Here is a 22,397-nt window from a genome sequence, read left to right as displayed (position 1 = left end):
ATCTTAGGAACCTTGACCAGCCCCACACCACTGGATCTCAATTGACACGAAGGAGTATAGGGGGTCAGCAGGTTAAGAAGATAGGTAGGCCATTTTCCTTGAATAATGGGATGACTGATCGATAGGGTTTTGAACAACACCCGTTCCTTAATCGGTAGCGAGTGCAGCGTTTCTAGTGCTTTCTTAGATGATGCTCTCTTAGGCAGCATCAAAACCAGATGGGCCGCTGCATTCTGTATACGCTGTAGTCTAGTAATACACTTGACATTAGTTGCCAGATACAGGGCATTCCCATAGTCCAGCCTGGATGTAATGAGAGCATGGACAAGGGTTTTCCTGGCTGTGGTGGGAAGAAGATCAAGAGTCTTCCTCATGGTTCTCAAGATACCAAAACACAGGCCTGCCACTCGCCTGGAATGGTACTCAAAGGAGTTTTTACTGTCTAGCCAGATTCCCAAATTTCTGACTTGTTCGCTGGGAGAGGGTTGAGGTCCCAGCACTTGCGGCCACCACACCGATGTCCACACCGAAGGTGCTTTCCCCACAATCAGCACCTCCGTCTTGCTTCCGTTTAATTTCAAGCAATTATTAGCCATCCAGGCAGCTACTTCCTGCAAACAGGCAGAAAATTTGCTGGCTGCTGCCTCATCTGATTTGCGAGAGACACGACAAGTTGGGTATCGTCAGCGTAGGACACAACTTGCACCCCAAATCTTTCAGTGATCTCTGCAACTGGTGCCACGTAAAGATTAAAAAGAGTAGGGCTCAAGCTGGAACCTTGTGGCACCCCCTGTTTCAGACTGATGTCTTTGGACCGATATGGCCCCTGAGCTACTTGGAAACTGCGATTGTGTAGGAATGACTCCAGCCATTCCAATGCTTTGCCTGTCACACCGCCCTTTTTTAGACACTGCAGCAAGGTGTGATGTGCTACAGTGTCAAAGGCAGCACTTAATTCCAAAAGGATAAGTGCTGCTGTCTGACCTTCATCCACCAACTTCTGTATGATCTCGGTGGACAGAAGCAAGGCTGATTCAGTGGAATAGGACGATCGAAAACACGATTGGGTGGGGTGTAGCAGTTTATGAGTCTCAATATGGTCTGTCAGTTGTATAGTGACAATTTTCTCCGCGATCTTAGCAAAGTAGGGGAGAAGAGAGATGGGACACAAGTTATCAAGTCGCTCTGTGCTGATATTAGGCTTTTTTTTAAGGGGGAGCACCACAGCCTCTTTCCACGCTTTCGGTACCCTGCCTGAACCAAAGGAAAGTTCTAACAGATGGCGAATGTGGGGTTCCAAGGTCTCCACGCTTTCCCTCAATATTTTAGCAGGCACAGGGTCATTAGGGGAGCCCGATTTGATTTTAGCCGCTATTTTGTTTAGGAGATCCTGAGGGGGAATGCTAAAGGATATAAGGCTCTCAGTCCCTTTATGTTTTATAGGGGCCTCATCTGTCCAGCGCCCCACTCTGGCCTCCATCGGAAAGGAGGAGTAGATTTTTTCCACCTTGTCTGCAAAAAACTGCTCTACACGGTCGCAGGATTCCACTGAACCCTCCACAGGTGTGGCAATGCTGGACAAGGAGATCTCTTTAAAAACGGAAAACAACTGCTTAACTGAATTATCAGCTCCCTCAATTCTGTCCCTGTAATAAGAAGCACAGTGTTTCCTGATTAGTGCATGATAGCCTTCAAGTGATAGCAGACCACCAGGCCTTTTTTTTGCATTTAAAATCTCAAAGCTTTTTTAGTTAGGCACCCTAATTTCCTTAAGGTTTTCAGTTTTCAAAAACTTCAGTGTAAATTGGCAGTGGTCCCTTCATCACTGGCCACTCCCATGAAGCTGCTATTCCAATGTTCAAGGGGTAAAAAGGCCCAAGTTACTCCCTCCCATTTGCGAATGAATTACCACCCCTCCTTGGAAGTCGGGAACTTATCAATGGTTTGTGGCTGGAATTACAGTCACATCCATTAATATATTAGGTATTTATACAGTATTTGGAAGGGATAACCAAAGAAAGCCTCTTCTAAATGCTAAATTGATAATAATTTCTAAACCTATTTTACAAGCTTGAAAAACGGTTTTGACTCGTCAAATGGGTGCAATAAATAGGAAATGATTTTTACCATTCACAAACCTTCTGATTAGTCAACTAGAGAGTTTATGCCTGGTAAAATGTTAATACATCTAGGCCTAGATGTATCAAGCCGTTTGCGAATCGCAAACGGTCTATTTGCATGTTTTGGCATGCATCAAAAATTCGCAAATTAAGGAATCTCAAACATTTGCGATTCCTTATTTTGCCATAGCATTTAAGGAATCACAATTTTTCGATTCCTTAAATGCTATGAATGTAGCATTATTGAATTGCGATTTTTGGTTAAGAAATCGCAAATTACCACCAACTTGTAGTTGATGGTAATTTGCGAATTCTTTAAAAATTGCACAATTTGGCATTTTTGAAGGTGGTATGTGATGCACACACATGCCCATAGGGCATGTATGTGCGCCATATGCACACACATGTACATTTCAGGGGTGCAGCAGGGTGTCCTCGAGACACCCCTTCACCCTTGAAATTATTCTCAATTTGCGATTAGCAAATTGCGAATCGCAATTTGAGATTAATTTCACAATCATTCCTATGGACCTCCTGGCCCATAGGAATGTATGGGAAATTATTCCTTAATTGCGAATTCGCAAATAAGGAAGATTAAGAATTTGCTAAAAATTAGCGTTTTTCTACATACATTCCATTTTGCGATTTCTAAATAGCAATTCCTTAAAAATCGCTATTTAGAAATCGCAAAATTGAATGTTGATACATCTGCCCCCTAGTGACTTGTACTTACAAAATAGTGTGTGTGATTGTGTGTGCGTGTGTGTCTGTGAAATCTTTCAGGTGTATGCACAGACTCATAGTAGTCTTGCACTCAATGTCACCCTCAGCTGAGACTGTTTGCTGTTCACGTATTTACTGCAAAGTAAACACTTTCTCAATACTTTAAGTGTTTGTGTTCCCTTTGTGTCTCTGGAATGGGGACCATTATTCCCTTTATATTTGGAGGGGTTTACCTTTGGCAGGTCATAGTTTGAAAGGCAAGGTGACAGATATGACATAAGTAGCCCGATTAGCTCAAATTCTAGGAATCTCTGACGCAGGACACACGATAATAAAACATATATAAATGTTCCTTTCTGGGTGTAATAGTTGTGAAACTTGGTCAAGCACCATAGCCTCGAGATGAAGCTCTTTCTTCTGCTGGTTCTGGCAGTCTGGCATCATGCAGGTAAACACAATCAAGAGAGAGAGTCAGTGCACTGTTCTACCTCTATGAAGCATGAGAAACAGTTTACTTCCATGACAACCAATAGAGCGAGGGATTTAGGGACATTCCTGGGTCTTATGTAGAGTTATTTACTTGATTTGCATGCATAATTTATGCGACTTTGCTGCTTCTTGATCATGTGTTGGGTCAGTCCAATGTGCTTCATTTTCAGATTGTGCAGGTGGACCTGACAGGAGGAGTGTGAACTAACAAGCCTTGTATTAACAAAATCAAGCATTTATGATGTTTCCAAAATGGCAGATCATCTTGTCCCTGGATGTGAAGAGCAAGATCATAGTTAACGAGCATAGATGGTCGACCTGTGGTGAAATAACTCACCAAATCAGAATCTAGTATTCTGGACAGCTGTTACTTTAGGGAGGCAACATATTTTGTGTCAATAACCTCTTGGATTAGTAGTACATTTTTAAGCCTTGATCTCGTTTTCATGGAACGTCAAGCAAAGGATACCTTATCAGAATGGCACACATTTGCATTTAGACAGCTGTTGACTTGAACATTGAGGAGTAGTATTATATTATTAGGGTGTAATAGGTAAAATCTGCCATGTCAAACTACTGGTATGGTGAATGATAACTAGATCAGTGTAGTGTTGGTAATACATCTTTGAAATCCATTAAAGGAAATCTGCAATAATGAATGGTGAACCATATCAAATCTCCATTAGTCTGACAGGAATAATGCACCCTAATGTGCTAGGAGCAATGGTGGGTCAAAACATTATTACCTAGAAATTGACCAATGAGGCACGGTGCGCTTACATCAAACATGGGCATACATGTATGACGTCACATGCCGTTCCTTTGTGGGCAAAATAAACATAACATATTGGACTGCCTAGCACTGTCCAATAAGCAGAAGGGGAAGAAGCACTTAGGTGGGACTGTCACTACCACTTGTTGATAAATAATTGACTACAGGGGGGAACTGTCACGTTTCCTCTCTGGGGCACACTGCCCATTGATATAGGGTACTCAACAACCATAAAACATAGAGTAGGAGCAGTGTCAGGGATTCTAAGGTCCTGACGAAAACCACTAACCTCTTCTGGCTAGAAAGTTGACCAGAATATGTGGTGAATGATTTAGATTCCGCAATATCTAATTCTTGTTTTTAATAGTACAGGTGGCTATCTTGATAAAATGTAGTTGGCTGTCCACTAGATAACTGTAGCTTTATAAAATTCTGACTCCCAGGTTTAACAATATCCTGGTGTTTAAAAATAAATTATGTCCACAAGAACTTTTCCTCCAGGAGCCTGTTCAAACAAACATGCTGCCTTTTGTGAATGAAGTCCAGACCCAATGATGAAGCATGCCACCGCTGGCGGCTTAGGGTCATGTGTCCTAAAAAAGAGATACCTTTTGGACAGTCAGGATTCCATGAAGAACCTTCTCGTTAAGGTTCGGGATGACTTTTGTTGTTACGATTCTGCCTAAAGTACCTGGAGGCCTGTCTGCCTGCCTGCTGAGGGAAGGAGGGTGGCTTACCTTGCAGGAGGGGGTTACTGTCCAGAAAGAGATGCCCAGCATATTAACGTTTTGAGGAGCACCCAGAGAAAGCTGATTACCACAATGGGATGCCAGGAGTGACAGGTGGTGTAAGGGGGTCATCTATGACCTCTCTGAATGGTCTCTGTGTGACATTTACAAACCAACTATCACTGTGTTGTCTTGCCAAGTGCCAGAAAGACAGGTGCTGCCCCTACTGAAGTCAGGAAGAGGAGCTGAGCTACAGGCAAAGTGGAGAGTCATAATTAGCCAAGAAGCCACAACTGCTGAAGACATGATATTACGGGTGAAGCGGCCTGAAGACTACAACTGCTAAACTTCATCTGCACTTGGCCAAGGAATCCACCTTTGCCGAAGATGTGCGATGCTGAACAGTTCAACTATGCATATACTTTCACCAGTCCCTGTTCAAGTGCTGGGGCCACAGAGAAAAAGAATACACCACTATGAGGTTATGTGTGTGAACAGTAACTGCTGTACTGCTAAAACTGAAATGTCAACCAGCAGATAAAAGCAGGGCATAGTCTTCAACTGGGAGGAGACACTAAAACCTGTACACAAGTCTGCTGCATGGACTTGCAACATAGTCACCATAATGAATGTAGTGCTTCAGAGACTTTGTGCTTAGTTGCGGAATGATAAATGGCGCTACTTGAAATCAACCTGTGCCTAATTGATACCTATACCCACAGTATATTCAGGCGTTGTTATTGGAGGTCTCAGATAGTAAGGAGGTAGGATCCTGGAAGGGGTGTTGTAGCATCTTACTGAGAATTGTAACTTCATGTGTAATCCTTTAAACCTGACTATGGAAGAACGCAGCAACTATAAGGGTCTTGGTCTTACTCCTGAGTCTTTTTTTTAATAAAGTTACTATTAATAAGGGATTTTTAAAAATTGTAAATTTCAAAATGAATACCTAACCATAAATCAGAAGAATTTTCGCACACAGAACAACCACTTGGTAGTGGTTAGAAATTAAATGAAAAAGCACCCTCATTTTTTTCTTCTGGAAAATATTTTTCAAGGAAGTGGAAGGTCTCTTATTTAACGACCAGTAAATATGGTAGCTCAGGTGTGTTTTTAACTATGAATTTGATTGTGAATTAATTGCTCAAATTTGGTGCAAAATGTTATTGGTAATGTATTGAAAATACTCTCAAAGTAAGACTTTGTGGGTGATTGTCACTTCCCTAACATGTATTTCCAACCATCACCACGAAACGCTCATGTTGGGTACACCCATCACAACAAGATGATTCTTGCTTATATTCTTCATCCATAACTTTCGTTTGGGAAGTTAATGTTTGCAAATTCTGATTCGACGAATCACCCTCAAATGGCACATTTTTACTCACTTAAGTTGAACCTAAATGCAATAAAAATTTTATAAATCAGACTCTTGAGAACAGCTGTCCCATGTCATTTCAATTTCTCTTAATTTGCATTTTACAGCTGCCTACCCGACAAAGGTCGAAGATATCAATGATATTGTCAATGGCTACAACTGTCCACGAAAGAGTAAACCTTGGCAGGTCTTCCTGGAGTTTCAGACAGAGGATGGGACCTTCTCTTGTGGGGGATCACTGATCAATCAGAATTGGATTCTATCAGCTGCACATTGTATGGGCCTGTGAGTGTCTTTCTTCTTCTGTTCAATCCTCTTATTTGATGAAATATACAGTGTCTTAGTATGTTTAAAAGAAGAATTAAAAACCATCTATCTGTCACATGTTTTCATTCACATAGTTTCTGAAATGTAGCATTTATTAATGCTCCTTCATAGACTGAAGATGATAAAAGGAGCCAGTATTTAAGTCGATTGCATTGCTTGGTTATTACTGTGATTGCAGAAAATGTATTTTAAATTGTTTTATATTTTGTTCAGACTTACATTATGTGGCATACTCTAGCTGTGCAACAAACTGTCCATTATCATCATGTGGAAATTATGAGTCCAACCACCAAAATATTTACAAATCTTAAAAAGGAAACACATACAATGATATAATATTAAACAGTCCCCAATAACCACTGATCTTAAGCAATTTAGAAATCTGGGCTGTGAAACAAATCACAACTACATCTACCTCCCACCTCACCACCAAATGTTCAGCACCTGAGTCGAGCTAGAAAGATGGATTACTAATACCCTTCCTAACAAAATAGAGCATATGAGTCCTCTCGGTCCCTGCCTCAACTAACCCCCTACAAGGTGCAGCAGTAGTTTGGGTACTGAGGGTACTCATTGTGGATTAGAATCAGTCCTAATGACATGGCATGATATGACTGCACAACCAACATCTATCAATAATGACAACCAGCAACTCCTATTACGTGCCAAAATAGAAGGAAGGCCACATAATGGTGATCCTAAGTTTATGTTTGCTAACTCAGAAATTAGATGTTTTTATTATGATCTTCTTCAAAAAATTACGGCTGCTCAACTGCCTTGAACCTTTCCCGGACCAACAATTCTTATTAGTTTTTGGCAAAGGAATATTTTTAATAGTGCAAATCTTAGTGTATCTAATAGACCCCCTACAACATAGTCCACCCAGTGCGAGTTTTCTGCGTGAAACACCCTCCAATTTCCTTGTGTTTTGAAATGTGTCGTACCTCTTGTGTGGGTAAACAAATCCCCCATAGGAAAGTCCCCATTCCCCTTTCCTCTTCTCTCCCCTCCTTTCCTACCAATAGGCACTCCTACGATTGCCTATCATGGTTATCAAGTTCCTCCCTAATCCTTCTACCCCGCCTCCCCATCAATGCCATTCTCAGTATGCTCTTTGAGGCATTATTCTCTTCCCTATCATATGTAGGTTAAGGTCCTCTCAATCTTGGATCTGTGACTGCGTCCATGTTCATAAGCCGGGTTCCAAAGCCTTCCCACCTCTTGAAGAGCCTCCTTTTTAGCTGCCTCAATCTCTTTTATCATTGCCATAGTGTTCTGTTTCCTGCTGTGCACCATTTGTCATTGCCTGCCCTGTGCATTTCTTTTCGTCCCTTCTCATCATTAGGGTGTCGGTCATCTTGTAGCCCTAAAATTTGCTGTGCTTCCGCCAACATTTTTGCAAAATGTTTAGTTTCATTCCCGGCGAATATTGGAAAAAAGTGGCATCCCCATAGATTTGATCACCTCCTGGGGTCGACGAGCACCATCATTTCCCACTTCTTTTCCCAGAAATGTACTCTAATCGGTCCATATCAGGGGACTTTTCAGCGGGAGCCCAGAGTCAAAACCCCTATGAGTACAATTCATCCTGAAATGAGGAGATTGTGGTTTGATGTAACATTTGCTGGATCTAGCTCTATATATTGGCTCCTTCTTCCCCACCTAGTAGGCCTCTGATTCTGGTTCAGTTCTTGAGGTCTTCCTGTTTCCACATTCTTTCTAAAAACTGGTCTTCTAATCACGTCAGTCCATTGTCAATGTAGTGTAGCTCTTCCGACCGGCCTAAGGTACGTTCTATATCGTCAAATCTGGCACCCAGTGAGCTCATATCCTGCCTGATCTCTGTCATTTAGTCTTTCTAGTATCTCGGACCATGCCTATCGCTCCTTTACTTTCTTTAAAGAAGCTCTGCAAGTTGTCTTGGTACGTGGTAACTGGCACATCTTCTCCACCATCCTCTTAGGTGAGGATCTGACAGATCTTTATGTTCTCTTGACTTTTTCTCCCTTATGCCCTTTGGAGATTAACATGTCCTTAATATTGTGGTCCCTGCGCACCTTACCGGATGCCATGTCAGGGTCTTTGTGTGGTGTCTATCCAGGCCCTCGGGCCGCTACTACGCGATTATTTGGGCCCATTTGGATCATCTGCTATTGTTGGACCACGCAAAAGGTGTTTTTAAGGTGGACATTTTATAAAACGTCAAAATTCAATTCTGGCTTTCTTCTCAAGGTTCTAGGATCTTCTAGAAGTTGCATAGATGTTTTGCTAAGCACCAATCCAAAGTCTCTGCTTTATGCCTTTCTCTTAACGCCCCTAATTCCTAATGTCCTAGCAAAGCATCATAGAGAAATGGCATAAGTAATTCTCGCTATACCCCGCTGCCAAGGAGACCATGGTTTCCATTGCAGCTTGTCTTATCAGTAGCTAAAGAATTAATTATTTTTTCGGTTTCCTCCCCTCTACATTAATATCTTCTTTTCTTAACCATCTATCAGCACATGAGGCTATTGGTGTGGAGGATGAAATGTCAGAGCTTCTAAATCTAGGGCTGTCATTGCTGGTCCCGCTTTCTATTCAGGCATCCAGGAGGGAGTTCACTAGAAGATTGTGCAATCATCATTGATCGCTCTTTAGCACTACTGGACTGGGCCCAAGTCACAAGATCTCCCCTCGGTGCAATCCTGTTGGACGCCGAAAAGGCGTTTGACAGGGTTGGCTTGGGGTTTTTGTGGAAAGTCCTCCACTGGAAGGGGTTTTGTCCAAATTGTATACATGCTTTACAGTCACCTTATATTGCCCCCCAAGCAACTTTATCAATATCAGGGCTCCTCTCAAGACCGTTCGATATTAACAGGGGCACTAGACAGGGATGTCCCTGTTCGCCCCAGTTATTTGCTCTTTATATCGATCCGTTTATCAACAAAATTGAGCTTTCTTTAAATATTTCCCCTGTTAAGATCAGTGCGTCTGAATTCAAAGTTCTGGCGTACGCCGATGATATTACTGTTTTAACCAGCAATGTGTCATCCTCATTGTTAGCTATAAAGAATTTGGCTGAACTTTATGGTCAACTTTCAGGTTATAAACTAAATGTTCAGAAAACCCAGGTTATTTAATCTACCACTATAGGTTCTTTGGATGCGCCCGTTGTCCAAAGCGCAATGTACTTGGGGGTCAAAATTACAGCAGAAGTAGAGATGCTACCGGAAATCTATATTCTACCTATTATAGATACGGCCAATTCCACTTTGCGTAGGTTGGATAATTTACATCTTTCTTTATTTGGCAGGAGGAATGTATTAAAAATGTTGATTTTGCCAAAATGTTTGTATATCTTTAGGACTATTCCTTTGGAATTTGCTCAGTCTAGTCTTGCCCGAGTAGAAAGATGCTGTAACAGGTTTTTGTGGGGCTATTGTCTCCCCCGTAGGGCCGCTAAATGGATGCGTTTGACATTGGACAGGGGTGGGTGGTCAGTGCCCGATTTGTTGCTCTATAACTTGTCAGCTCTACTGCAACATCTAGCTTTACCACTCTTTGGTGAGAACCGCACACCCATCATCATGCAGTCCCTCTATTTTTGAGATAGGTTTAGGGGAGGATGCTAAGGGGACTCTCTTGTCGGTCCTCGAACATAGTTATTACAAAAAAACTAAGTTCAAGGTTATTTTAGCTTTGTATTCAGTTTGGAAGAAGGTGCGTCGGAAATGGCTAATCTCCAACATTAATTATTATACACCTTTGGCTGCTGCTGGGTTATTACCCTCCATTTTTCAAGATTCGGTTACAATTAGGTGGAGATCGCATGGTATCTTTAGCTTGGGGGATTTAGTTCATGAGGGCAATAAGGCTTCTTTTTAATTTTTAATAGATAAGTTCGGACTGGATACACACGATTTCTTTTAATATTTACAGATACGTAGGTATATTGACAAACTTCTCCATGACACCCCTACCGCGCTTGCTAAAAATACACTTATGGAATTGATCTTGAGAAAGGCTCGAATTGGGGTCCTTTATCAAAATGTATTATCGGGCCTTCCAGATGATCTTTCTTCTCAGAAATACTAAATTGGATATTAAGTTAGGCAAGGTTGGCACTGATATTTCTTCGGCATTGGATTTATCCAATTTGGTGCTAATCTCTGGGAGCTTACGCTCCTAAAGCTATATGGCCCTTTTTGATCTTTTTTCAAAAAAGAGAGTTTCCCAGAAACCAGAAAGGACCGGGTACTACACTCCGGCCAAGATATCTAAATGGGGTGGTAGCGGTGGTCATGGCTGTCCAAGATGTGGTCTAGCAGCAGCCAATGATGTAAACATGTTTTTTTTTGTTTTAAACTGGATTTATTTCTCCAAGATGTTCAACTATTCATTAATAGTTCCCTTAAGATCCCGGTGGCTCTATCTCCCGAATTAGTAATAACTGGGTGCGAAACTGATTGATCAGTTCATGAATCCGCCTTTCTGTGTATTGCTATGTCGCTAATTCGATTGTGTATAACCTCTGAATGGATTAGCCCGGTTTCCCCTACCTTTGTCAATTGGAGAGCAAGGATTCTAGCTCTCCACAATTTGGAATCAGCAGTGTTTCTAAGAGGGGTCAAGAGGAGGCGCGAGAAGGGACTGAAAATATGGGCGCCATTTACACAATGGTTGAATAATTGATTGTAGGAGTTTTTCTCCACAGTGTTTCTATGGGATGGTATATGTTCCCCTTGGATTGGTATGATTTGCCTGACCCATGTTTTTGTTTGTCTTAATATCTCTGTCATTTTTTCATATTTACAGTAAATTATCTGTATATTATTTTTTGAAAGGATTGCCATGATCAAATTATTTGTTACTGTGTCTTCAATTAAGTTGTCAAGCTGACCAATAAAAAATAAAAAATAAAAGAAAGATTTGGTGAAGAGCCTCCACACATTTAAGTTGGAATTGCGGGACAAACTACATCACAACTTCAACAAAACAATATCTAACATGAGAGCTGACCTACGCTCAAAAATGCAAAACTTACACACAGATATAGATTCTGTGCACCAATGCATCCTGGATCTTATTCCCTAGAGAGTAACTGTTCCTATGAGTTGGTGCTAACCCATTCAGCAGCGTGAAGTATAGGTGAAGAGCAACAGTAGTTGACAAAAACGTCTATCTTCATCAATGAGTAAAGGTTGGATGCAGGGGAAATCCTCCAAATTGGAGAGTTGCCCTCACACACCCGTTAAGGTGTCATGCTTCATCATAGGGTGTTATGCTCCTCATGGGGTTGGCGCTGTAGTCTCCCACAGGCCCTGCGAGAGGGCTCTTTGGTGGAGATCTTTTGTTAGTGGAATGCCGCAGTAGTGAGAACGGACGTGTGGGGAGTGTGCAGGTGAATTAAAAATAAAGTAACAGTGCCTTAGGTAGTATTTATTCTTGGGCCCATTCGATATAGTTAAAAACAGGCAAAAAAGGAACTCATATACCCTGCTTTTCGTGAGGAGGGTTCATTCGTTCTTGCTAATTGAGTGAGTAGGGATACAGGTTTGTTGTCAGGGCTACATGTTTCACGCCTCATTGGTCCCTAATAGATCCTATGGCAGTTCATCAGGAACTGGAGAAGTTTGGAATAGAAATATGTAGCAAAGGGGTTCGAGAGAAACATACAATACACTCTGTTGTGGTAACATGATTCATGTGAGTGGTCTAGGCGTATCTGAAACCAACCGGTATCGACCACTCCTACGTATAGATCCAACCTGAAGAAATAGAGAAATAAAAAATAAAACTGAATGAGATAGTGCTGATAGCGATATGACGGTAAGCAATGTCACAGGTTAGGTGATATCCCTTCAACCCCTGCCAGCATTCTATAGACGTTCACAGCAGACTAAATGTGTCGGTGAATTCTTAGCGGTGTGCAACTGTGACAGCATCGTTACACCCTATAGAGACTTAGGATGCGAGAACACAGGCACATAATCAGTGATGTAAAGCGCGTACTTTACCCCAAATGTTATCCAGGGATGCCTCAACAGCGGGAGAGGTGGCTCAGAACAACTACCTTGAGAACAAAAAGGCAGAGGAAGGAACAAGGGGAAAGTGGGTAGGGTTTTGAGCCAAAATTGCTCCAGGGGCTGGAGCTTAAGGAGTTTGTTCCTAAATTTCTAAACAGGTAAGGCAAAAATGTACTCACATTGACCTACTGGTATCTCGCATTTGTACCTGCCCTCAACGCTCGCTCGCCGGAGATCAAGTGGCTGTTTGTTACTGGTATAAGTACGGGAGGCAAGTGAAGGGAGGAATGCTCAGAGAAACTGCCTCCACGTTAAATGCGTAAGTCATGGTGGTTGGAACACTAGAATGGTCAAGATGGAGCGTGATGGCTAAAATACGCGGCCATCTTGTAAGGATTGGGGCGTAGTACCGTGTTAACTATGGAGGGCTCCAAAATGTTTATTTTATATTCAACACCTTAATGGTGGCACACAGGGCAGTAGTGAGAACTGATTGGGTAGAATGGGTGGGTTGGCACTTGATGAAGTTAAAATAGTTTCGGGGCAGGTATGGTTGCGGGTGGAGCCTAGAAGAAACTATGGCGGCCATTATTAAAATGTGGTAGCAGTAGGCAGAAGCTGGCGTCAGATGTAGTTTCAGGGCAGGTATGGTTGCCGGTGTTACAGGGGTTCTGCACATACACAGAACTATCTACAGGAAAACAGGACCTCAGTGTAAAGGGGTGTACCAACCTACCACCTCAGTACCCCAAATCCCCAAAATGACCAGCTATAGTGTCTCATTCGTTCTCCAACAAATATCGCAAAGCTACAAATGATTAGACAACCCAGAACACAACACTCCTGACTATCTCAGGAATTGCGGGAACAAGACATACTCTTTCACTCAGTCACTCATACTTGTCCACAATAAGAATTAGCAGAGTCATTGAAATAGTTCAAAATGTTTATTTTACCTATTGTGCTCTACAATACAATATACAAGCCATTACGAGCAGTAAAATGCATAAACTCAACGCTGTTAGCACTGTTACAATTCCATAGAGTTCAAAGGGGGAAGCCATTATATAAAGACAGTGGAAAAAGCTGAGCATGGATACTGGGAAGTTAATCTCAAATATGAATACCTTTGGTTTGGTTCAGAAGGTCACAGGTCCTACTCACCAGGCCGGCCACACTCTTGATCTTTTTTTTTCAAACTCTCCGAATATTACGGCTGACCCCCCCATCCCATTGCTTCGGACAGACCATTACCTATTGAAATTTACTATTCTCATCACTGCAATTTGAAGCAGCCTCCGAAAAGGAGTCCACACTACGTAGGTCCTTGAAAAAAATTCCGCTATCTTCGTTTTCCAAACACTTCCACATGGATTCAATAGCCCTACCCATGAGCACTAGTACAGCAGCATATCATTTTGACAAGGCTATCGAGATAGCATTAGATAAAATCGCCCCCAGGTGTAATGTCAAACGTAAGATTAGAAACGCTCCTTGGTTTACTGAACAACTAAAAACGACCAAATCTATAACCAGAGCTGCGGAGAAAAAAGGCGTAAGAGTAAAGATCCAGCCAACCGCAACGCCTACAAAGCACTCCACATTGGCTATATGCGTGATATAAGGATGTCAATGCGAGCATTTCTTACGGAGCGAATAAACAAAGCGGAAAATTCCTCTAAAGAATTGTTTCAGATTTTAAGAGAGTTTACCACTTTGAGTAACCCCACATCAACTCCTAATACTCAAGAATGGACAGACGCTCTCTCGGTATTCTTTGAGGAAAAAATAAATGCTATTCACGTTTCATTCCCTCCCCATCAAACCATAACACAGCCGGAGGCACTGACACATGTGCTGTGTGATCCTCCTCATTTCCTGAGCGAATTTGAAAAATTCGACAGTGATACAACCATGTCGGTTGGGCGGAAAATAAAGTCTGGGTCTCCTACCGACCAGGTCTCCCCAAAAACTATTTTCCATACTTGCCGTGGTGGAAGGTTTGACCGGTCTCCTTAAAAAATCTCTTTCGGAGGCTAACTTTCCCTTAATATGGAAAGCAGCAAGAATTAGGCCAATACTGAAGAAACGCTCGGCTGACCCTAACACCCTTCTAAACTATCGACCGATCTCACTGCTCCCGTATTTTGGGAAAATTCTTGAATTTTTTGTCAATCAACAGCTTGTGAGCCATTTGGAAAACCAAGAGCTTTTAGACACTTCTCAATCGGGTTTTCGTGCATCTCACAGCACAGAGACAGCGTTGGTTGAGGTTGTGGACAATATCAGGTTGGCCTCAGACAAACACCAACCAACCATTCTTGTCCTGCTTGATTTGTCGGCGGCATTTGACACCATCTCCCATCGCATTCTAATCCAATGGCTGTGGGAGATTGGTGTCAGAGGAACTGCCCTAAAATGGTTCACAAACTATCTATCTGACCGTACAACAGCTGTCCAAATTGGCAATAATATAGCAAGTGAAAGGCCTGTTAAGATGGGTGTTCCGCAGGGCTCTATTTTAAGCCCTATGCTTTTTAATGTGACACCTCTTGCTAGAGTGATTAGAGCCTTCGGCTTTGAAGTTCTTTCCTACGCCGATGACACCCAGATTCTGATTACTTTGGGCCCTGATCCAAATGAGACAAGACAGCGTTTTAGAAATTGCATGACGGATGTTGAGAAATTGATGAGCACTAACCATCTGCAGCTCAACGGCAGTAAATCTGAATTCATGCTCTTTGGTAAAGCTGCAGAACATTGGGCTCAGGATTGGTGGGCAACGAATCTGGGCAGCTGTCCAATTCCCAAGGAATCAGTGCGGAATTTGGGCTTTCAAATTGACAATAAATCGTCCATGATGAAACAAATAAATCATATCATACGCACTGGCTTCGGACTTATGCGCAGCCTTAGGAAAGTCTTCAAGTGGATTCCCGCGGAGGCTCGGAAACCCCTAGTCCAGGGTCTAATCATAAATAGAATGGACTATGGGAATGCGCTCTTACTAGCCATAAATGAACATCACCTAAATAGACTACAGGTTCTTCAGAACACAGCAGCCCGGTTGGTTTTAAACTTACCACGAAGGTCTCCATCGGCCCCATGTTTGAAGATCCTTCTTTGGCTCCCAGTAAAAAACCGAATACGTTTTAAAACGCTATGCCTAGTCCACAAACACATGTACAGAAAGGGTCCAAAATATTGGTCTCAAAAGCTAAAATGGTATATGCCACGAAGAGAACTCAAATCTAGCACTGAATCTCTGCTCACTCCTCTCAGAATACAAACCTCCAGAAATGGTGGTCGCTCCTTCTCTTTCCTCGCCCCTGCCCTGTGGAATAAAATGCCCATCAATCTCCACGTCATCTCCGAACCCAGCTGTTTCCATAAGAAGTTAAAGACCTGGCTTTTTGCTAACTAGACCTCTCCCTTTTCTCATCAGAGCCGCCTGCAAGCGCCATGAGATGCTTTGGATGTGATATGTGCGCGATACAAATGTTTTTGACTTGACTTGACTTGAAAAGGACAATAAGACCTAACCACCCTCCCCTTGACTGGAAGAAGTTCCTTTATATAAGTGAAGATCTCTGGGCTTTGACAGCAGACCCCGTACTTTAAATCCTGAATGTAAGGTTTACATCATAGGAAAAGCGGAGCTCTTCTCCATGGAGAGGCTGTCTCCAACTGTGTTAAAAAAACATGCAACCCCTTAATATCAAAGCATGAATCTCCAGCATTGCAGCTGTGTTTAGCATGTTATGTCTAGGTGCTAGGGACTGACCAGAACAGAATAACAAGGGGCATTGTTTATCTACCTTGCACATCGTGTTCAAACTAAACTCCAGGAAAGGTAAAGAACACAAAAAGAAGCCCTGTCTCATGTGAAAGGCGCAAACAGAGTCTTGCAAAAACAAAGTCATGTAGTAAAGTGTGCAAAAGCAGCATCATGGCAGCAAAGCTCATGCTAACTTAGCAATGACGACAATGTCCCTAAGGGCCATATAACACCAGTGGAGCCTAGAAGAAACTATGGCGGCCATTATTAAAATGTGATAGAAGTGGCCAGAAGCTGGCGTCAGATGTAGGTATTCAGTAAGGAGGCCCAACATTTAATCGTTATTGACGACATCCACTAAATTGGTGGGTGGGGAAAACAGTGAGAGCTGATGGAGAGTGGTGGGAGTCATGAACTAAAGAAAAGTGGGAATACTTACTTGGTCAAGTATCACTGACTCTGAGGCTCAGGAGGACAGCAGGGGCCATCATCAGAAGGTTGTAACAGAGGCAAGGATTTAAAATCAGATAGGAGTAATGCCTCATGTGTGTGCTGGGATCGGTGCACTGGTGCCTGATGCCAAAGTGGAGATAAACTGTCCAGAGTCTAAGGCATGTGTTAGTGTTGCAAATGTACACATTGCCCTGAACAGTGTACACTAGGGACAATGGCATATAGAAAAAGCTGAACGAGTCACTCGATGAATTCCGCCTACGGTATATCATCATTCAATCCCTGGGTGTTTGATTTTAAATGGAACGCCCAGCTTTGTTCCTGTGCAAACAAGGTTCTAGCTGTCCAGCTCTGCTTGGATTCAAAATTGGCCCGACATAAACTGTGGGGTGTGTGGCGTTCTTAAAGGAAATGTGAACATATCTTAGTGTTAGTTATTTTGCAGCGTATCATGCTGCAATGCTCGCTAATCCTTATTTTGACAGGTCTAGTAGTCATGACCACATAACTTAGTTAGCAAGGGCATGTAATCAAACAGACACAATTTTTGGTATTACAATTAGTGTGTCATTTTTGTTGCCAAGGTCTTTGTAAGCCCAGGTTTATGCTTTTCATTGTTGTTGTGAAGGGGCATAAAGAACACGGCCCACAGGGGAAATGACCTTCAACTGGTGGAAGACCCCACAAGGTGGGTTGTGTTATTTGTTGAACAGAGGGACGAGTATGTACAAGAAGATCCTTAAGATTTTGTGCACGTTTGTAAGCAAAAAGAGGTGATGGTCCAGGTTTGAAGTTTCCTGTGTTAAGGGTCGTCCAGTGGTTTTTGATGACTTTCTGTATTTTATTAGAGGTAGAAGTGAAAGTTGTAACACAGGTCAGTATATCAGTCAGAGGTTTTCTCTACTCTCTAAAAGTCTGTTTCTGTGAATGTTCGTAGCTCTCTTAAGGGCCTGGTGTATCACCATGTATGGATAGTGATGGTCCAATAGGTTTGATCCAAGGGAAGATGCCTGCTTCTCATATTCACTAATAGTGTTACAATTCCTGCGTAATCAGAGGAATTGTCCTACTGGTAAGTTGTTCCTGAGGGATTTTGGATGGTGACTCTCGTAGAGTTGCAGACTGTTCCTGTCATAGGATTCTTGTAATTAGTGTTCAGCAGTTGGCCCTCTTGAATTGAGATGGGCAAGTCGAGAAATGGTATGGAACTCCCCGACATAGTGTTGGTAAATTTGAGGTAAGGATTTAAAGTGTTGATCCAATTTCAGAATGCCTCACATGTTTCTGAGTCGCCACTCCAGAACAGTAATATGTCGTCAACATAACAACGCCAAAGAAGTATGTTACTGAGAAAGGGGTTTGTGTCATGCTCAATGTAGGTGCTTTCAAACGCAGCCATATAGAGACATGCCAGGCTGGGAGCAAAGGTGCGTCCCATGCACGTACCCTGTAATTGGTGGTAGACTTGACCTTGGAATTCAAAGAAGTTTTCCTTGAGGGGCCAGGGTGACACCCTCAACAATGAAGGCGACGGGGGTCTTGAATGACCAAGTTGAGGATATTCTCCTAGACTTCTAACGTGGTGTCCTGGGGAATATTGGTAAACAAGGCTTCGATGTCCAGTGTCACCAGTAGGTCGATCTTCTCAGGGGTAAACAACCATTACTTAGCAACTTTTACTATGCTATTCTTTTACTTAGCAGCTTTTACTTCGCATAGTCCATTACTACGCTTGCCTTTACTTCGCATATGCCATTACTTCGCATATGCCGTTACTTCGCAGGAGAAGAGTGGATCCATGGTTGAAGGTGAAGAGAGGTACCACATACCACTACGTTGTAGTGTATGTGTAGTGTAGGGTGTAGTGTTTTAGGGTTTAGGGTAGTGTTGTAGTGTATGTGTACTGTAGGGTAGTGTTTTAGGGTTCAGGGTAGTGTTGTAGTGTATGTGTAGTGTAGGGGGTAGTGTTTTAGGGTTTAGGGTAGTGTTGTATTGTATGTGTAGTGTAGGGGGTAGTGTTTTAGGGTGTTGGGTAGTGTTGTAGTGTAGGGGGTAGTGTTTTAGGGTAGTGTTGTAGTGTGCGTGTAGTGTAGGGGGTAGTGTTTTGAGGTTTAGGGTAGTTTTGTAGTGTATGTGTAGTGTGGGGTGTTGTTTTAGGGTTTAGGGTAGTGTTGTAGTGTATGTGTATTGTAGGGGGTAGTGTTTTAGGGTTTAGGGTAGTGTTGTAGTGTACGTGTAGTGTAGGGTAGTGGTTTAGGGTAGTGTTGTAGTGTATGTGTAGTGTAGGGGGTAGTGTTTTAGGGTTTAGGGTAGTGTTGTAGTGTATGTGTAGTGTAGGGGAAGTGTTTTAGGGTTTAGGGTAGTGCTGTAGTGTATGTGTAGTGAAGGGTAGTGTTTTAGGGTTTAGGGTAGTGTTGTAGTGTATGTGTAGTGTAGGGGGTAGTGTTTTAGGGTTTAAGGTAGTGTTGTAGTGTACGTGTAGTGTAGGGTAGTGGTTTAAGGTAGTGTTGTAGTGTATGTGTGGTGTAGGGGTAGTGTTTTAGGGTTTAGGGTAGTGTTGTAGTGTATGTGTAGTGTAAGGTAGTGTTTTAGGGTTTAGGATAGTGTTGTAGTGTATGTGTAGTGTAGGGGGTAGTGTTTTAGGGTTTAGGGTAGTGCTGTAGTGTATGTGTAGTGTAGGGTAGTGTTGTAGGGTTATGGGCAGTGTTGTAGTGTATGTGTAGTGTAGGGGGTAGTGTTTTAGGGTTAAGGGTAGTGTTGTAGTGTATGTGTAGTGTAGGGGGTAGTGTTTTAGGGTTTAGGGTAGTGTTGTAGTGTAGGGGGTAGTGTTGTAGGGTTTAGGGTAGTGTTGTAGTGTAAGTGTAGTGTAGGGGGTAGTGTTTTAGGGTTTAGGGTAGTGTTGTAGTGTATGTGTGGTGTAGGGGGAAGTGGTTTAGGGTTTAGGGTAGTGTTGTAGTGTATGTGTAGTGTAGGGTCGTGTTTTAGGGTTTAGGGTAGTGTTGTAGTGTACGTGTAGTGTAGGGGGTAGTGTTTTAGGGTTTAGGGTAGTACTGTAGTGTATTTGTAGTGTAGGGTAGTGTTGTAGGGTTAAGGGAAGTGTTGTAGTGTATGTGTAGTGTAGGGGGTAGTGTTTTAGGGTTAAGGGTAGTGTTGTAGTGTATGTGTAGTGTAGAGGGTAGTGTTTTAGGGTTTAGGGAAGTGTTGTAGTGTATGTGTAGTGTAGGGGGTAGTGTTTTAGGGTTTAGGGAAGTGTAGGGTGCGTGGAGGGTAGTGTTGGCGTGTAGGGTAAAAAGAGAAAAAATAATCTGTATGCGTAGTAGAAACCTGCGAAGTAATGTACTGCTAAGTAATGCCACTTTAATGTTTTTTCTATAATTTTGCAAAGTAATGGCATGCGTTTTAAAATACTGCTAATTAAAGGCATTTGCTAAGTAAAAACTGCGTAGAAAAGGCATGCTAAGTAATGGCATGCTAAGTAACATCATACACTCTTTTCAGGTACTGGGAAGGATTGTATAAGGTTAAGAACATCTGTTGTACCTTTGAGGTAGGTTTGTGTCTGCATTACAGTGGTTCTCAAGAAAAAGTCACAAAATTTGCTGAGTGGTTCCAGGATCGAATCATTGCCCGAGACAACCGGTCGTGCCGGTGGAGGGTTGACGCCCTTGTAAATTTTGGGGAGGGTGAAGAAGTATGGTGTGCGAGGTTGTTCATATTTTAGGAAATTAGCCTCTTGTTTGGTAATCCATCCCTCTGTTTTGGCCTCTGTGATGAGTCCTTTAATCTTGATGGTCAGACGTGCAGTGGGCTCTCTATCAATCGGGAGGTAGTAGTGCGTGTCAGCCAATTGGCGTATGTGGTCACATCCTGTAGGACGATGGCGTAGCCTTTGTCAGCCGGTTTCACCACAATAGTTGTGTCATATGTGATCCCCCTGAGTAGGTTTTTCTCAAGCTTGGACATATTGTTGAATGGAGTGGGCCACTTGTTAGTGCCACCTCTTTAAGGACAGCTTGCTTAAAAAGTAAGTATTGCATTGGGCGTGGCAGATGCTGGAGGCACGAACCTGGACCTTAGGAATAATCCTGTGCCCTCTTCCGGGGTGTAAGGTTTATCTTAAAAGTAGGCCCGTAATCTGCGAGAGGGGCTGGTCAGCCAGAATGACCCCTATCAGAATCAAGCCACCTGTGGTGGGCTAGATGCCTGGATTTGGGATGATGTGTCCTCACTATTCAAATGTTTGTTTTATTTTTTCCCTTTCTGAAATGTTTATAGGTTCAGCTAATTGAGATTCTGTATGTTTAATTTTGGACTCTGTTTTCATTGTTTGTTCTTATTTCATCAGACTGGATATAGTATGATTGCATTGTGTATTTTTATTTTTTTCGTCTTGAGAGACATTGTTTGTGTATATGATTTTTCTTTTTGTGTTGTATTAATGAACAAGGAAAAGAAAATAATAAAAGAAAAAGAAAAACTTACCATCAGGACAATTTGCCTGATTACACAGGAATTGTAACCCTATTAGTGAATATGAAAAGCAGGTATCTTCCCTTAGATCCAACCTATTGGACCATCACTATCCACACAGGATGATACACCAGGCCTATAAGAGAGCTAAGAACAATCACAGAGACAGTCTTTTAGAGAGTAGAGAAAAACCTCTGACTGATACACTGACATGTTACAACATTCACTCCTACATTTAGTAAAATACAGAAAGTCATCAAAAACACTGGACGATCCTTAACACAGGAAACTTTGCACCTGGACCACCACCTTTTTGCTTACAAATGTACACAAAATCTTTGTACATACTGATCCCTCTGTTCAACAAATAACACAACCCACCTTGAGGGGTCTTCCACCAGTTAAAGGTCATTTTCCCTGTGGGTTGTGTTCTGTATGCCCCTTCACAACAACAAAGAAGAGCATAAACCTGTGTTTACAAAGACCTTAGCAACACAAACGGCACACTAATTGTAATACCAAAAATTGTGTCTATTTGATTACATGCCCTTGCCAACTCTGTATGTGCCAAACTCTCTATGACTCAGCAAGTGTCTGCAGTAGTGGGAACATGTGTCGGCCTGATGAGACAGCTACGGAAGTTTGCCCCTCTTCTCACATTTGCCACACTCAGACTGGCCGTGTCGGCCATGATATTGTCACGTCTTGACTAAGGAAACGCCCTTTACATTGCTCTTCCGGAAAAGCTGCTGGCTAGACTACAGGTCATCATGAATGACGCTGCCAGACTAATCTTTAGACAGCCCAGGAGGGCCCATTCCACCCGTCTCCTACGTCATCTGCACTGGCTCCCAGTCTGGCAGAGAACGAAGTTTAAGGGCCTCTGCATTGTGCACAAAGACATCTATGGTCAAGCCCCCAATTACATTAAAGATCGTTTAACCCCCTAGACCCCTAACAGGGTGCTACGATCCTCAGAGGCTGGCTTGCTGGCCTGGCCCCACTTCAGCCTCACCTCCAAAGGGGGAAGAGCCATCTCTATCTCTATTCCTCCACTCTGGAATAAAATGCCGGAGAACCTGCCCAAGGAGCACGTTCTCCTCCCTTTTAGGAAAAAGCTAAAAACAGTCCTTTTTGCAGAAGTCTGGGGCCTC

At 42.6% G+C, this 22,397-nt stretch overlaps 1 protein-coding gene across 1 annotated transcript in view; it reads left to right on the top strand.

Moving 5' to 3' along the window:
* The first annotated feature begins 3,162 nt into the window (after positions 1 to 3,162).
* Positions 3,163 to 22,397, top strand: part of LOC144762906 (trypsin-2-like) — a 107,607-nt gene continuing 88,372 nt past the window's right edge. Inside the window, exons 1-2 of the mRNA XM_078648203.1 lie at positions 3,163 to 3,291; positions 6,318 to 6,495. Coding sequence (XP_078504329.1) covers positions 3,246 to 3,291; positions 6,318 to 6,495 — 224 coding nt within the window. The 5' untranslated portion in view covers positions 3,163 to 3,245. The remainder of the gene's footprint in view (positions 3,292 to 6,317; positions 6,496 to 22,397) is intronic.

This window comes from Lissotriton helveticus, chromosome 6, assembly GCF_964261635.1.
Source record: "Lissotriton helveticus chromosome 6, aLisHel1.1, whole genome shotgun sequence".
In the NCBI taxonomy this organism is placed as follows: domain Eukaryota; kingdom Metazoa; phylum Chordata; class Amphibia; order Caudata; family Salamandridae; genus Lissotriton; species Lissotriton helveticus.
The sequence above is the reverse complement of the archived record's forward strand: the minus strand, read 5'-3'. Positions and strand labels throughout refer to the sequence as shown.